The sequence below is a fragment of the Triticum dicoccoides genome, chromosome 4A, assembly GCF_002162155.2.
Source record: "Triticum dicoccoides isolate Atlit2015 ecotype Zavitan chromosome 4A, WEW_v2.0, whole genome shotgun sequence".
Lineage (NCBI taxonomy): Eukaryota > Viridiplantae > Streptophyta > Magnoliopsida > Poales > Poaceae > Triticum > Triticum dicoccoides.
This window is the reverse complement of record NC_041386.1, coordinates 621,627,376-621,644,854: the sequence shown is the minus strand read 5'-3', so window position 1 is coordinate 621,644,854 and position 17,479 is coordinate 621,627,376. Positions and strand designations below refer to the sequence as shown.

The window sequence follows — 17,479 nt, the reverse complement described above, 5'->3', positions numbered from 1 at the left end:
ATATAGCTTGTTTGGATAAAAGAAAGAAAAAGAAAAAGAAAAAAAAAACAGATATAGCTTGTTTGGTCGACTCCTTGTCGTCTACGGCGCTGAACATATTCAACGCGTTTAACACAAACACAAACCCTCGAACGGCGAATCCGTTGCTTTTGACTCGAGGTCGCTATCGGCACCGAACACGCTATCGATTCTTCTTGGTCTCTTTCCGATGGCCGACGGCGCCGCCAACCCGGAGATGGAGAACAAGTCCCCGGCCGACGTAGAGGCTCCTAAGGCCACCAAGACGGCAGTGGACGCATACCAGAAGAAGATGGGGGCGCTCTCGCTATCGGCGCCGGAGGACGACGTCGGCGTCCTGCCACTCGACCTGCTCCACGACATCCTACTGCGCCTCCCTGCCAAGTCGGTCTGCCGCTTCCGCGCCGTTTGCACCGCATGGCACTCCCTGCTCTGCCACCTGGATTTCATCGCGGCCGCTCAACCTGGCCCGCGCATCGCAGTTGGCCTGTGCCATGACGGCCCTGGCGATGCCGTCGTCAGCGTCCTGGACATGGATTCTAGCCACGTCCTCAAGCAGGTAAGCATTGACGTCGTCACAAGCCGCCACAGCACGCCGCCGCCGCACGAGACGCCCGACGTGAGTCCCGAACGAGCAGTCTGTGTCGTGGGCAACGACGGGCGGCTCCACCTGATCGACCCTGCCACCGGCGCAGTCAAACTCTTGCCTGACCCGCCGGCATCAAACCACATGTCTACTTTGTGCACGCTTGGGTGCGCCGCCTTAACGGGAGAGTACAAGGTGCTCGCCATCGCGAACGCAGCTAAGCGTACGTGGCAGCAGATATGCAAGATCCTCACCCTCAACGATAATGGCGGGGAGCAGCGCTGGAGGGAGACGGGGAGCCCAGGGTACAGTTTGCTAGCGCCACTACCGCCATGGACTTACAGCAGGGAGGTCGCTGTGGTCGAGGGGGTGGCCTACTTCCTGGTCAAGCCCGACGACACACCCGACGTGCAGCATGCCTGGATCATGGCGTTTGACCTTGGAGACGAGGTGTGGCAGCCGGATGCGCTCCAAGGCCCGGAGTGCAAGCACAATGTCGCCTTAGCCACACTTGAAGGCAAACTCGTCGTGTGCCATGACAACCGCCAAACCTCCATGGAGCTATGGTTTCTCGTGGACGACCCTGACCAGGCACACTGGTGTATGCGGCACAGGATTGTCATGCCCTCTCTTAAGCTCTCGTCACCGGTGCCGACTTCTGGCATGTATTTCGGGAAGCCATTAGCGGTGCTAGACGATGGAACGATTGTCATGTGGATGCGGGTGACCCCAACAGGCTGCAGCATCCCGCTGGACACGGTGCTGCGGTATTACGACCCAAGAACCAGGGCTTTCACAGACGGAATGCAGGTAGCAAAGTGCAGCCATGTTACTTTGCACACGTGGAGCATATTGTATTCAGGAAGAGGAGGGATCAGGCGACCTGCATTAGAGAGCTAGTAGTGTACTTAATCATTAGACAAACATCACTGATCTAGGGCACCATCCTTTGTGACTGTATTATTCAAGATCTAGTACGTGCATCCAGCAATAAGAAACTTGTGTAATTTGAACGGTGTCTGGGTTAGCGTCCGCACGGCAAGAGACACGGTGTTTTTTTTTTCTAGTATATGTTTTCTTTGTGGGTTGTTGTTTTCTATGATCTTTTCATGTAATATAAGTGTGTGAATTCCTAATTCTCTATTTTTGGAAGATTTTGTTCTTTATTTAGCAGATGAAGACAAAACCACTTGAAGATGCCAACCATGGATGATCATGAGCCCACGAACATGGTCTCCTCCATCTGCAATCAAAGAACACGAACTTAAGTAGGTCTGCTTACCTTGCTCTGTTCATGTAAATCAGATCCAGAAGAAAGACATGTAATTTAAAGAATGTCGACAGTGAAAAAAGGCTAGAGTAAGAGATCAAATTGATGGCTAAATGGTGCTCCATCAAATTCGGAAAAAGATCGCCCATGTTGTTGATTGAAGAAGCATCATTTAACATAAAGTATGCCACAGTGAGTTACGAACAAACAACCGGGCTCACCATATGAGGTCCCAGTATAAGCTTGAATGTTAGGAGTTGTTGCTTACGCTGAATAAATACCTGTTTTTCATGGTTGCAAATCCGTATTACTTCTAACAAATTGTAACCACAAATATAACAATGGGTACTTCGATCTCCATCATGTAAAGTAATGGCTTAAGATACATGATCCAGTTCTCGCCACAACCATCTAATTGGTAAACTCTGCAGACTCCGTGGCTGCCCAATGTCGGCCTGGCCAGTGTGTCGCTGCGGATGCAGTCTACAACGGGTCCATCTCGGTGCCGTGCAGACGCTAGACTCCCGGTTGCAACCCCGTCGTCCCACATACCCGGCTGATACATTGATGGATATTCTGAATCCTGATTACTAACTGACCTGAAATAGAACTGCAATACAATAGCTAGCTTGATGTCCTGGTATGTTGAAAACCATCAGGATGCAATTCAGAAAGCATCTTCCTTGGCTATTATCACTGTATGGCACTTACCTGATTTTTGAGGTATGGATGCACAGAAATAAAACTACTCAGTTCATTCATTGTTATGATCGTGTCATTTGAATTATAGAATCCCACTGCACCGTACTTGTATTTTCCTTCCCTTGCATAAGATTTGTTAAATGTGTGACATGTAACAGAAGCATATCAAACTAAGATTTTGCTACCAATGTGTATTTGCTATACCCAAAAGAGCTATGTAACTTAGCTTTGTTTGAGAATTAAGCAACTTTATCCTAGACAAAGCTACACATAGTAGACATACGCTAACCCATCATATCTACCTGGTTCTACATGATCAATAATTATTATGGGAAGTCTGTTGAAGATTCACTAATATAACTTGATTGATAATCCTCTTTGTCTGTATTAGATTATAGAGAGAAAGGGAAGACCATATGTGTTAGAAGCCAAAACAATTTGCACACCACAAATCGCCAGTGGGACAAATTACGGATGTCTGCTCACCAAAAAATAAAGACCACAATCTGTCTTGTGCATAAAGAAAGACATCTTATGATGTGAATAAGGTAAGTTTTCTATATACGAAGAAAATAAAGTCGTGAGCTTTTCGATGTTATCCTTGCATGAACAGTAGCATAAAAACATCAAATTGGCTTGTGGCATCAGATGGTAGAATAACAGGTACCAACTTTAATCACAAATTACACTAACTTTTCATCGACAGTCGTTGATCTACAATCCAACATCGATAGTTCTGGTGAAGTGAAGGACAGATAAATATCATATATAATATTTCAACATACAAAAATAATATCATATTTAGAAATGATTAACATACAAAATAAAAACATATTTAAAATCTTCACATTTTTCTGAGCAATTTTCATATATAATATATTAAATTTGAAGTTACCCTCTAAAAGATATGAATATTTTATAAAAAAATACTTGAACCTGACCGAAAAAAGTAGCTGCACAGCCCATTTGTTAAGCTACTTAGGCGATACAACTCTATCTTACGCCTACAGAAATTAAGAAAAAAAAGACACAAAAAGTTGAGATGCTGGGATTCAAACCCAGGACTACCTGCTGGAAAACTCTGGATCTAACTAGTGGGATTGCCTGTGCAGATGTGATATATGGGCGACCCATAGGCAGGCCCGAAGCAGACACCAAATGGACGCGCGGCGCTTCCGTCTCGTGTTCGTGTGGACAGAAATCACGCATAAATTTGGGCCTGAAATATGTGTCCACATGGACACGAGTCAAACGCAATTTGGGTTTGCGTCGGCCTGTTGGGCCAGCGTTTCCGTCCGCTCCGATCACGCGTGGACCAAATACGTCGGCGTGTTGGAGTTTCCCTAACACAGTGTTAATCCTCGATGTTCCCATGCATGACTTGTGAGCAATTGTCAGAAAAAAATATCTCTCGTACTAGGACGTGAATCAACACTTGCTTGATAAACTTTCCTAAGTGAGTGCAGATCTAGACGAAGACGGTGTCGGATATATCCGAAAGTGAAAAGGCTATAGCTTGTTTGGACGACTCCTTGTCGTACACGTGCACGCCGCCAAACATATTCAAAACGTTTCACACAAACTCTCGGCATATATATATATACACTATTACATTGGCAACGAACACCATCAAACAAAGATCGCTGAGTTTTCGCTCGAGGTCGCAATCGCAACCGGAAACAACGCTATCGATTTTTCTTGGTCTATTTACAATGGCCGAGTTGGAGAAGAAGTCCCCGGCCGACGTCGACGATCCTAAGGCCATCGAGACGGCGGTGAACGAGAACCAGAAGAAGTTGGAGGCGCTCTCGCTATTGGCGCCGGAGGACGGCGGCGTCGGCGGCGGCGGACCGCCTCTGCTGGATGACTACGACGACGACTCCCAAATCCAAGCTGTAGGCGCTTCTGCTCTGCAATTCTGCATTGCCCTAGCTATCCATGCCAGTCTCGATGTCGGTTGCCTGATTTGGTGATTTGCTCCCCAGGTGGCGTCCAGCGGCACGGTGTACGAATCCGCGACGACCTTCGAGGACCTGAAGCTCACGCCGGAGCTGCTCAAGGGTCTGCACGACGAGATGGGGTTCAGCCGCCCCAGCAAGATCCAGGCCGTCACGCTTCCCATGATCCTCACGCCGCCCTATCAGAACCTCGTCGCGCAGGCGCACAACGGCTCCGGCAAGACCACCTGCTTCGTGCTCGGCATGCTCAGCCGCGTCGACCCCAGCCGCAGGATTCCCCAGGCCATCTGCATCTGCCCTACCAGGGAGCTTGCGCAGCAGGTCCCTCTCTCATGTCTCATCTAGTTACTGAATACTCCTCTGACTGCTATTTCTCACCTTTAATTTGATGAATCTGATCCGTTGGTCTGTGCAGAATAAATCCGTGCTCATGAGGATGAGCAAGTTTACCGGCATTACCTGTGCCTCTGCCATCTCGCCGGCTCTCAAGGATTACATGCCCATCTCCAAGATGGCACCGGTCACTGATCAGGTGGTGATTGGCACTTCTGGGACTCTCATTAAGTGGATTACCAATAAGAAGCTTGCCACAAGGGACATCAAGATTCTTGTGTTCGACGAGGCAGACCATATGCTTGCTGAGGTACGTATACAGTTCGAGACGTTTATTAATGTACCCAAATGTTATTTGGACCTCCTGTCTAGTACAGTACAAGTCCGTGAACCTGTGAAGTTTCTACTTCTAGTTTCCTAGTGAGCATTAAGGGGTGTCATCGTGGTGCAGTTGTGTGATGTTAGATGTTAGCTCCTGGTTCATGTGTTGTCTGAGTGGACGAAAAGAATAAGCAAAAAACAGTATCCGTTTTCCAACGGCATAGATTACTGTACAGTTTCCAAGAGTAGAAATATACATATAGGTGGAACCAAAATTCCATATCATATCTGCTCATGTAAAGTATCTTCTATCTATTAGATCTAATGAGTATGCTTTCTTGTGCTGGTGAATGCTTCTTGCAGGAGAACTTTATGAGTGATTCTAAAAGGATCATGAGGGATATACAGAGCAGTGCCGGTGACTGCCAGGTAACTCTTTTTAGTCAATCGACTGCTTTTGACTTTGACAGTAGATCACATACAACAGCTTGCACATTGGAATAGTTCAAAATCGAGTGACAGTTGTTATGGCAATCATGTGTTCCAAAGAACTATTTGAATCTTTATATTTGGGGGTTCTTAAAGGAAACAACCTGTTTATGTACTACTTTGTATGTGCTCATGTGCTGCTTGTTGAACTTCTACCAGCTGCTAATGATAGGTAGAGGGATTATCGTGTAAATGGGTCATTTGGTGATGCAAAGGGTTGTATTCAATTTTACCAGTTTTTTCAACTGTGATATTCATTTTTTTTCTTTATGTTTGGAGCAACACATATTATTCTTAGTTTTTGGAACAATGCATATTCATCCATGGGCATCATTGTTGTTGCTAGTTTAATTAGGACTTACAAAAAGAAATCATGTACTATGGCATTATCTATGTAACCGGCTAATTGCATATTGGGAACTCCTATCCTATATATACTTAGTAGTTGAGCCACGCTAGTTCTCAAGGGTTATCATCTAGTCATATAGTAATCTTAACAGCCGTCCACTGGGTGTTATTGCCCTCAACTTTACATTCATCCATATATGGTGTTGATTTGCTTCGGTGTTCCACTAGCCTAGTCCACGTGGCGGATAATCCTTTGTGATGCTTGTAACTGTTGGCGTAATTCCATGGATGTGCTATTCAAACTAGCCTTTTATTATATGGTGCCTTCTGTGAAAACATTATGAATATTCTTAGTGCTCATCAAAATTCTTGGTTCGATGTGTTTGTTTTATCTTTTTATATGGTACCTTTTTTTTTACTTATTTGAATTCTTTTATGCCAGCTGCTTCTGTTTTCTGCAACCTTCAACGAGAAAGTGAAGGATTTTATTACAAAGGTCATTAAGGAGGGAAACCAGATATTTGTGAAGAAGGAAGATCTTACTTTGGACAAAGTAAAGCAATATAAAGTCCGAGTCCCCGATGAGATAGCCAAAATAGAGGTCATAAGGGACAAGATCTTTGAGTTTGGTCAAAAGGTTGGACAGGTTATCATATTTGTGAGAACAAAGATAAGTACTATGCATCTTCATAATGCTTTGACAAAAGAGGACTATGTGTGTTCCTCAATTCAAGGATCCCTCGACCACTCAGAGAGGGAAAAGGTAATACAGGAATTCAAAGATGGGTACACCAAGGTTCTTATATCAACTGATCTTCTTGCCCGGGGTTTTGACCAATCACAGGTACTATGTGTGTCATACCGATTTTACTCACATGTTGAATTTCTAATTCTAACATTATCCCATTGAAAGGTCAATCTGGTCATCAACTACGACATGCCAATCAAATATAATTCTAGAGATGAGCCTGATTATGAGGTGTACCTGCACAGAATTGGCAGAGCTGGGCGCTTTGGCCGAAAAGGTAAATTTATTTATGTATGGCATACTTTCCAAAACAAATAGAGGGAGATGATTACTGTATTCTATTCTAGAATTACATCAAGTGTAAATTGTAAAGAATATCACATGCAGCCGTTATAAGCATAATGATTGTCCACATCGTGACAAATGCAAATGGCTTGGAGATAAAGGCAGACTGAACCTGAGTAATAAGAAAACATGCTACCTTTAGTAAACCTAATGATGTTCTAGCCTGAGATTGAACTTCTCACCAAAATTAGATTGGTAATGTTGTGAATAAGATTTGGCAAAATTTCTGAGCTTCTTTTTGAGGATATGATAGAACTTATGTGACCATTGCTTGTCGATTATGGATGTTATATGTTTGTTTGGATTGTAAACTGATTTTCTAGGATTGTTCACACAATTTACTTGAATACTTATAGGTTTTGTACACTAAAAACATAGAATATGTCTACTCACGAGTATTATTCATGCCATATTATCAGCTACCATGTTGTCCAATTACAATGCTTATTTTGTTGGCTATATTCCTAATTGAATCGATGCTCGTGACAGGAGCTGTGTTCAACCTGCTATGCGGTGAAACTGATGACATTTTGATGACAAAGATCGAGAACTACTTCCAACACAAAGTACAGGAGGTCCCCAGCTGGGAGAGCGAGGAGAATTTTGAGACTGTTCTTAAGGATGCTGGTTTACTTGAGTAAAGATTGTCGGAAACGGGAGGCAGCAGATGTGCACTTGTCTTCCAACAGTTCAACTTATATGATTATGTTGCCGCCAACACACACGTGGTGCTTTTGTACCAAACTGGATGGGTCATTGTTTGGATTAAGTTGTAACTAGTAGTACGCCCACACTTTGTGTCATATACCTTGATATCGTGAACTAAGAATAGCTTAGATGTTTAGGTACCTTGTGATGGAACCAAACCATCGGATTCAAGTCCTAGACTAGTACTGGTGCTTGCAGGCCAATCCCATCATTCTTGGACTCCCACCTGCCACATTTTTGCGCAACAATTTGATGACGGCATCGATGTCACACCATATGATGAAGCAGTCTTCCACAAGGAACTATCACTTTCTGTGCTTTTCTTCGCCAATAAACCAATGTGTATTTGACTGTTGGTAGTGTGTTGAAAATATTATTGTAGCACTCAAGATAAGTAAAATTGAGTTTCAACAATCTAATTACTTTTTTTCTTCTTTCGGTATTTTGAGACTAAATTTGTTAAATTCATTAAATATCATTGAAGAAATTTGTCTTTAGGGTATTCAAATCAAAATACTCGCTCGGAAGTGCTAGCGTCTGCTGCTGCAGGCTGTGTTATGGACGCCCCCAAATTGACTACATATTTGTTTTGGATATGAAATTCGGACACCCGCATGCGTCCATGGACGTTTGAGGAACCGTCTTGGATGGCAAAAATGGTCCGGACTTGTCAGTCCTGACTTTTTGTGTGCGGTTCGCTTCTCATCGTTGGAGATGCCCTTAGGGTATTCAAACCACTACCAAATTTTGAGTTTGCAAATGTTATCATGAAATAAAATTTGAGTTTGATCATAAATGTTCATACGCTTTTTGAATGGATCCTGATGCAATATTTGAAATCCAGTAATAATAATAAATAACAAAACTTATTCTCTCCTTTTTAAATCAACAAAATATACTCTTACACCAATACTAACTAGGACAAGAATCCCCACAGTTTTTGCATAACAAAATTTCCCCACAGTTAGGTAATTTATTTTTAAAAAAGTTGTGCTCATGCATGGCACGTATTGCTAGAATTATTGCATCACTAGGATGTCATTACATGAACAGATTGCATCTAGATCACAAAAATAACATGATTAGAGGGGTTTAGGGATTCACTACTAGTCACAGAAGTTGACATGATCGCATGCTCGTTGCAGGCGAGATGAATTGATGATGAAGTCGAAGCAGATGTTCTCCTGGGTATTTCGAGCTGAATGGGAGTGGATGAGCTTTTAACTTCTGGCCGTGCACATACGTACACCTGTACCGCTAGTCTGCTACTATGATTTTTACCTTTTTTCTAGCTGCTGGCTGGTCTGTAAAGTATATATATACTTTCTCTTTCCATCGACAACCCAACATGAATATTCTCAAAAAAAAATATAACACAACATGAACGATACAGAACGGGCCCATTGATTCACTTGGCACATGCCATAAAGGAAGGACATGCTAGCATTGCAAGAGAACAATTTCGATTCAACGAAGCATTTCATTCCATGATAACATGTATGAATCATGCATAGAGCTAATGATTAGCCCTGTTGTTACCTCAATGATACCGAGGCTATTACCATAAATCTACTATTCTCGCTATTGTGGAGATGTTTTAACATGATTGGTAATTAATAATATGTAAGATAAGTAAGTGATAATTATTCACATCAAGTCAGCCGGTGGTAATAAACCATGTATAAATTAAAAATAAAGTACTTAACTCATGATTGAAGGATGGCTAGGCAAGGCTTGCCTCATGCTCTAGTTTGGAATTATACATGCATTAATTGTGGCGCGCGCTTGCACATCATTGTTCTCTGGGCCATCTTGTGGAGGCTTTCCGACTAAACAATCACCATCTTGACGTGAAAGCCTCACAACCCCCTCGTGACGCCTCCCCAGGGTGCCGCCAGGGGGAAAACCCTAGCGCCACCATGCGACGCCCCTGATTCAATCGTACACTAATCATACACGCAAACGTGTACGATCAAGATCAGGGACTCACGGGAAGATATCACAACACAACTCTACAATTAAAAATAAGTCATACAAGCATCATATTACAAGCCAGGGGCCTCGAAGGCTCGAATACAAGAGCTTGATCATAGACAAGTCAGTGGAAGCAACAATATCCGAGTACAGACATAAGTTAAACAAGTTTGCCTTAAGAAGGCTAGCACAAACTGGGATACAGATTGAAAGAGGCGCAGGTCTCCTGCCTGGGATCCTCCTAAACTACTCCTAGTCGTCGTCAGCAGGCTTTACGTAGTAGTAGGCACCTCCCGAGTAGTAGTAGTCGTCATTGACAGTGGCGTCTGGCTCCTGGGCTCCATCGTTTGGTCGCAGCAATCGGGTATAGAAAGGGGGAAAAGAGGGAGCAAAGCAACTGTGAGTACTCATCCAAACTACTCGCAAGCAAGGAGCTACACTACAAATGCATGTATTGGTATCAAATGGAAAAAGGGGTAACATATGTGGACTGAACTGCAGAATGCCGGAATAAGAGGGGGATAGCTAGTCCTATCGAAGACTACACTTCTAGTAACCTCCATCTTGCAGCAGGAGAAGAGAGTAGATGGTAAGTTCACCAAGTAACATCACATAGCATAATCCTAACCGATGATCCTCCCCTCGTCGCCCTGTGAGAGAGCGATCACCGGTTGTATCTGGCACTTGGAAGGGTGTGTTTCATTAAGTATCCGGTGCTAGTTGTCATAAGGTCAAGGTACAACTCCAAGTCGTCCTGTTACCGAAGATCACGGCTATTATAATAGATTAACTTTCCTGCAGGGATGCACCACATTTCCCAACACGCTCGATCCCCTTTGTCCGGACACACTTTTCTAGGTTATGCCCGGCCTCGGAAGATCAACACGTCGCAGCCCTACCTAGGCATAACAGAGAGGTCAGCACGCCGGTCTAAATCCTATGGCGCAGGGGTCTGGGCCCATCGCCCATTGCACACCTGCACGTTGCGTACGCGGCCGGTGAGCAGACCTAGCCTCCCTTATACAAGAGCAAGCGTTCCAGTCCAACCCGGCGCGCGCCGCTCAGTCGCTGACGTCACGAAGGCTTCGGCTGATACCACGACGTCGAGTGCCCATAACTGTCACCGCGTAGATGGTTAGTGCGTATAGGCCAATGGCCAGACTCAGATGAAATACCAAGATCTTATTAAGCGTGTTAAGTATCCGCGAATGCCGACCAGGGCCAGGCCCACCTCTCTCCTAGGTGGTCTAAACCTGTCCTGTCACTCCGCCTCAAAGTAACAGTCGAGGGCCGTCGGGAACTCAGGCCCAAAACTACCTGGATGGAGCCACCTGCCCCTTCAGCACCCATCTCCGAACAGTATCATAAGTAATGTAACAGTATAAGTATATATCATATGCCTGTGATCACCTCCCAAAGTGATCACGGCCCAGTAGTATAGCATGGCAGACAGACAAGAATGTAGGGCCACTAATGGTAAACTAGTATCCTATAGTAAGCATTTAGGATTGCAGATAAGGTATCAACAGTTGTAGCAACAATGACAGGCTATGCAACAGAATAGGATTAACGGAAAGCAGTAACATGCTACACTACTCTAATGCAAGAAGTAGAGAGAAGAGTAGGCGATACCTGGTGATCAAAGGGGGGGCTTGCCTGGTTGCTCTGGCAAGAGAGAGGGGTCGTCAACACCGTAGTCGTACTGGGTAGCAGCGGTGTCGGTCTCAGTGTCTAGCGAGAGAAGAGGGGGAAGAAACAATAAATATTAAGCAAACAGATGCATGACAAGACAAGTAGCGGTGCTAGGGGTGCCCTAACACGGTAAGAGGTAGTACCGGTGAAGGGGGGAAACATCCGGGAAAATATCCCCAGTGTTTCGCGTTTTCGGACTGACGAACCGGAGGGGGAAAGTTGTGTGTTCACTATGCTAGGGATGCGTGGCGGACGAACAGGCTGCGTATCCGAATTCGTCTCGTCGTTCTAAGCAACTTTCGTGTACAAAGTTTTTCCGTCGGAGTTACAGATTATTTTATATTAATTTGATTTAAACATTTCTGAAATTACTATTAATTAAATTAATCCGAAAATTACTAATTGTTAAATGCTAGGTGTACACAGAAAGTGTACACAACATTGTGCCACACAGCCTGTTAGTTGTGCCAGGGGGCCAGTTGGCTCAGTCAAGGGTCCAGTCAGCAGTCAACTAGTTGACCAGGTCAAGCTGACAGGTGAGACCCAGGTGTCATACTCTGTTTATCTAATCAGATCATTAAGGTTAATTAACAGGGTTAATTAGATTAGTTAACATGATTAATTAAGTTAATTAATTATCTTAATTAATTAAATTTCATTATTATTATTATTAATCTTAATTTTTTTTGTTCTCTGGGCGTGGGGCCCATACGTCATAGGGCCAGAGGGCTACCATGCGGTGGATGCGGGCGCCTAGGCGTGGGCGTCCGCCCGAACACGCACGGGCGTGATGGAGGGCACCGGCGGAGGCCATGGCCTCGACGAGAAGCTGGCGAGGACGGTCCCTGGCGGGGGCTCTGGCGGTGGCGGGGCTAGCAGCATGAGGCGGGACAGGGGCGCCCGGCGGGAGGCGGAGACACATGCACGATAGCGCGGGGCGGGTGCGTAGGCGCGAGCAAGGGGCCCGGGACGTGGCCGGCGCGGGAGGGGGGGCTGCGGGCGTCAGTGGCCCGGCAGGAGTAGCAGGTCGAGCAGGGGAGCAGGGGCGTGCACGCATCGGGCGCGGTCGGGGCGCGGCGAAGCAAGGGCGGGGTGGCGCGTGGTGCGCGGCGAGCACACAGCTATGCACGCCGAAGCGCGGCGCGGGGAAAGGAGGAGGTTGGGGGTTCCCTCACCCTCCGCTCGTAGTTGTTCGGGCGGCGAGGCTCGGGAGCGACCCTTGGGGAGGAGGACGGTGACGACACGCGGTGGGGACGAGGAGGCGATGACATAGAGGACGGCAGGGAGGCAGTCCGGGCGGCGATGGCGTCGAGCTGGCTCCAGGGGCGGCGAGAAGCGTCGACGGGGTCGTCCTCGGGCGTGGCCGCGCTTGACGTTGAGAGGAGACGGGGATGGCACGATGATGAGGACGAGGCAGCGCAGTCCTTGGGCGGCGAGGCGCGGGTGACCGCGAGCAGAGACGTCAGGGGCGGCGCAGCGCCCAGGTCAGGCTGGGATGAGGAGAGGGAAGGAGGGGATCGATCGGGGTTGCTCCCCCGATCCACCGATCCAGATCGGGTGGGGGTGAGGGGAGACGTGGATCGGGAAGTGGGGAGAGTGGGGGTTACGAGTTAGGGTTTCCGGGGTGTGGGGGTGGCCGGCTGGGCCATGGCCCAGTTGGGCCAAGGGGTGTTCTCTTTCTCCTTTTCTTTTTCTTTTTGCTAGTTTTGTTTTTCTGGTTTTGTATTTTCTTTTTCTTTTGTTTGTTTTATTTCCTTTCTGTTTTAGCTTAGTTTCCTTTTATTTTTGATTTAGCAAAATACCAAAATGGCACCTAATTTGATGTTACCAAATATGCCACTGCCACATTAACTAGCTACCTAATCTAAAATAGTTGTGTAATTATTTATTATTTAAAAGCATTTAATTCAAAGTTTTTGCTACTATTTTAGTTATCTTATAGCACTTAAACGTTGTATAGAAGTATGGGTGCTTCACCATAATCACCTATGCATTATTTGGCACAACTCGAACAATTTGGTTTTAATATTTGAAAACTTTTATTATTTTCCTTTAATTGAATTTGAATTTGAATCGGTTTCGAACTAACACGAGATTAGCGATAGTAATCGAAGTGACGTGGCATCATTAGCAGAGAATTACTGTGGCATCCGGGCATCACACACCAGCAGTCGATCCTCACGGTGGTCCTCTCTTCTGTTGCTGCCGTCTGCGTAGGCCGTGATGGCGAGGGGCCCAACGCCAATGGGCCGGGGCGATGGATGTAGAGGCGATCTCCATCGAGCGGCTGGGGCGGTGCCAGTGGGGAGCATGCGTTTAGTAGCTAGGGCGGTGTCCCTGGTCGCGCGGCGGCGGTGCTAGCCCCTATGCCCACCGGGAACCTGCGGGTTCTCTGGCGATGGTGGGCATGGTAGCGACCGTGGATTTGGATCCCACCCAGATCCATCGTCGGTTCATCACGTGGATGGCCGGCGGCGCGATGAGGGGTCCAGTGAGGGGATGGAGTATCTATGTCGGAGTATCGGCAGCGGCATACATCTTCATGTCGATGCTCCGTGCGGTTCCAGCCAATCGCAACATCACAACGATGCGGCTTCCGGTGAAAATCGCGCCTGCTTGCGGTCTTGGCAGACGATAGCGGCGTCTCTGACATCGTTTCCTTCTCGAGGCATCTGAAGGAAATATGCCCTAGAGGCAATAATAAAGTTATTATTTATTTCCTTATTTCATGATAAATGTTTATTATTCATGCTAGAATTGTATTAACCGGAAACATAATACATGTGCGAATACATAGACAAACAGAGTGTCACTAGTATGCCTCTACTAGACTAGCTCGTTAATCAAAGATGGTTATGTTTCCTAAACCATGAACAAAGAGTTGTTATTTGATTAACGAGGTCACATCATTAGTTGAATGATCTGACTGACATGACCCATTCCATTAGCTTAGCACCCGATCGTTTAGTATGTTGCTATTGCTTTCTTCATGACTTATACATGTTCCTATGACTATGAGATTATGCAACTCCCGTTTGCCGGAGGAACACTTTGGGTGCTACCAAACGTCACAACATAACTGGGTGATTATAAAGGAGCATTACAGGTGTCTCCAAAGGTAGATGTTGGGTTGGCGTATTTCGAGATTAGGATTTGTCACTCCGATTGTCGGAGAGGTATCTCTGGGCCCTCTCGGTAATGCACATCACATAAGCCTTGCAAGCACTGCAACTAATATGTTAGTTGTGAGATGATGTATTACGGAACGAGTAAAGAGACTTGCCGGTAACGAGATTGAACTAGGTATTGGATACCGACGATCGAATCTCGGGCAAGTAACATACCGATGACAAAGGGAACAACGTATGTTGTTATGCGGTCTGACCGATAAAGATCTTCGTAGAATATGTAGGAGCCAATATGGGCATCCAGGTCCCGCTATTGGTTATTGACCGGAGACGTGTCTCGGTCATGTCTACATTGTTCTCGAACCGTAGGGTCCGCACGCTTAAGGTTTCGATGACAGTTATATTATGAGTTTATGAGTTTTGATGTACCGAAGGAGTTCGGAGTCCCGGATGAGATCGGGGACATGACGAGGAGTCTCGAAACGGTCGAGACGTAAAGATCGATATATTGGACGACTATATTCGGACATCGGAAAGGTTCCGAGTGATTCGGGTATTTTTCGGAGTACCGGGTAGTTACGGGAGAAGTAATGGGCCTTGATGGGCTTTAGTGGGAAGAGGAAAAAAAGGCTGCTGCGCCCCCCCTCCCCTTTGGTCCGAATTGGACTAGGGAAAAGGGGGCCGTCCACCTTTCCTACTCCTCCACTTCCTTCTCCCTTCCTCCCCTCTTGATGGACTCCTACTAGGACTTGGAGTCCTAGTAGGACTCCCATCCTGGCCGCACCAATGGCCTTGGCCGGCCTCCTCCTCCTCCTCCATCCTTTATATACTGAGGCAAGGGGCACCCCATAGACACAAGATTGATCATTGAGATCGTTCCTTAGCCGTGTGCGGTGCCCCCTGCCACCATATTCCACCTCGGTCATATCGTTGTAGTGCTTAGGCGAAGCCCTGCGTCGGTAGAACATCAAGATCGTCACCACGCCGTCGTGCTGACGGAACTCTTCCTCGACGCTTTGCTGGATCGGAGCCCGAGGATCGTCATCGAGCTGAACGTGTGCTAAGAACTCGGAGGTGCCGGAGTAACGGTGCTTGGATCGGTCGGATCGGGAAGAAGACGTACGACTACTTCCTCCACGTTGTGTCAACGCTTCCGTTGCGATCTACAAGGGTACGTAGATCATACTCTCCCCTCGTTGCTATGCATCACCATGATCTTGCGTGTGCGTAGGATTTTTTTTTTGAAATTACTACGTTCCCCAACAGTGGCATCCGAGCCTAGGTTTTATGGTTTGATGTTATTTGCACGAGTAGAACACAAGTGAGTTGTGGGCGATATAAGTCATACTACCTACCAGCATGTCATACTTTGGTTCGGCGGTATTATTGGACGAGACGACCCGGACCAACCTTACGCGTACGCTTACGCGAGACCGGTTCCCTCGACGTGCTTTGCACATAGATGGCTTGCGGGCGACTGTCTCTCCAACTTTAGTTGAACCGAGTGCGACTACGCCCGGTCCTTGAGAAGGTTAAACGGAGTCTATTTGACAAACTATCGTTGTGGTTCTGATGCGTAGGTGAGATGAGTTCTTACTTAAGCCCGTAGCAGCCACGTAAAACTTGCAACAACAAAGTAGAGGACGTCTAACTTGTTTTTGCAGGGCATGTTGTGATGTGATATGGTCAAGGCATGATGCTAAATTTTATTGTATGAGATGATCATGTTTTGTAACCAAGTTATCGGCAACTGGCAGGAGCCATATGGTTGTCGCTTTATTGTATGCAATGCAATCGCGATGTAATGCTTTACTTTATTACTAAGCGGTAGTGATAGTCGTGGAAGCATAAGATTGGCGAGACGACAACGATGCTGCGATGAAGATCAAGGTGTCGCGCCGGTGACGATGGTGATCATGACGGTGCTTCGGAGATGGAGATCACAAGCACAAGATGATGATGGCCATATCATATCACTTATATTGATTGCATGTGATGTTTATCCTTTATATGCATCTTATCTTGCTTTGATTGACGGTAGCATTATAAGATGATCTGTCACTAAATTATCAAGAAGTGTTCTCCCTGAGTATGCACCGTTGCGAAAGTTTTTCGTGCTGAGACACCACGTGATGATCGGGTGTGATAGGCTCTAAGTTCAAATACAACGGGTGCAAAACAGTTGCACACGCGGAATACTCAGGTTATACTTGACGAGCCAAGCATATACAGATATGGCCTCGGAACACGGAGACCGAAAGGTCGAGCGTGAATCATATAGTAGATATGATCAACATAGTGATGTTCACCAATGAAACTACTCCATCTCACGTGATGATCGGACATGGTTTAGTTGATTTGGATCACGTGATCACTTAGAGGATTAGAGGGATGTCTATCTAAGTGGGAGTTCTTAAGTAATATGATTAAATTGAACTTAAATTTATCATGAACTTAGTCCTGGTAGTATTTTGCAAATTATGTTGTAGATCAATAGCTCGTGTTGTTGCTTCCCTGTGTTTATTTTGATATGTTCCTAGAGAAATTTGTGTTGAAAGATGTTAGTAGCAATGATGCGGATTGGATCCGTGAGCTGAGGTTTATCCTCATTGCTGCACAGAAGAATTATGTCCTTGATGCACCGCTAGGTGAAAGACCTATTGCAGGAGCAGATGCAGACGTTATGAACGTTTGGCTAGCTCAATATGACGACTACTTGATAGTTTAGTGCACCATGCTTAATGGCTTAGAATCGGGACTTCAAAGACGTTTTGAACGTCATGGACCATATGAGATGTTCCAGAAGTTGAAGTTAATATTTCAAGCAAATACCCGAGTTGAGAGATATGAAGTCTCCAA

The 17,479-nt window shown here is 45.9% G+C and overlaps 1 protein-coding gene across 1 annotated transcript; it reads left to right on the top strand.

The window, feature by feature from the left end:
• Nucleotides 1-208: 208 nt before the first annotated feature.
• LOC119283865 (DEAD-box ATP-dependent RNA helicase 38-like) lies at nucleotides 209-7,759 on the top strand. Its single transcript, XM_037563235.1, has 8 exons — nucleotides 209-1,371; nucleotides 4,216-4,471; nucleotides 4,562-4,855; nucleotides 4,950-5,177; nucleotides 5,552-5,617; nucleotides 6,468-6,869; nucleotides 6,939-7,050; nucleotides 7,608-7,759. Exons 1-8 carry the CDS (start codon nucleotides 209-211, stop codon nucleotides 7,757-7,759), a joined length of 2,673 nt encoding a protein of 890 aa, XP_037419132.1.
• The last annotated feature ends 9,720 nt before the right edge of the window (nucleotides 7,760-17,479 follow it).

Excerpts from the sequence above, each read along its gene's own strand:
- LOC119283865 (XM_037563235.1), top strand. The coding sequence starts at position 209 with ATGGCCGACGGCGCCGCCAACCCGGAGATGGAGAACAAGTCCCCGGCC. Across the intron at positions 1,372-4,215 it reads CCGCTGGACACGGTGCTGCG|ATCGCTGAGTTTTCGCTCGA; the intron begins GTATTACGACCC and ends CATCAAACAAAG. Across the intron at positions 5,618-6,467 it reads GCAGTGCCGGTGACTGCCAG|CTGCTTCTGTTTTCTGCAAC; the intron begins GTAACTCTTTTT and ends CTTTTATGCCAG.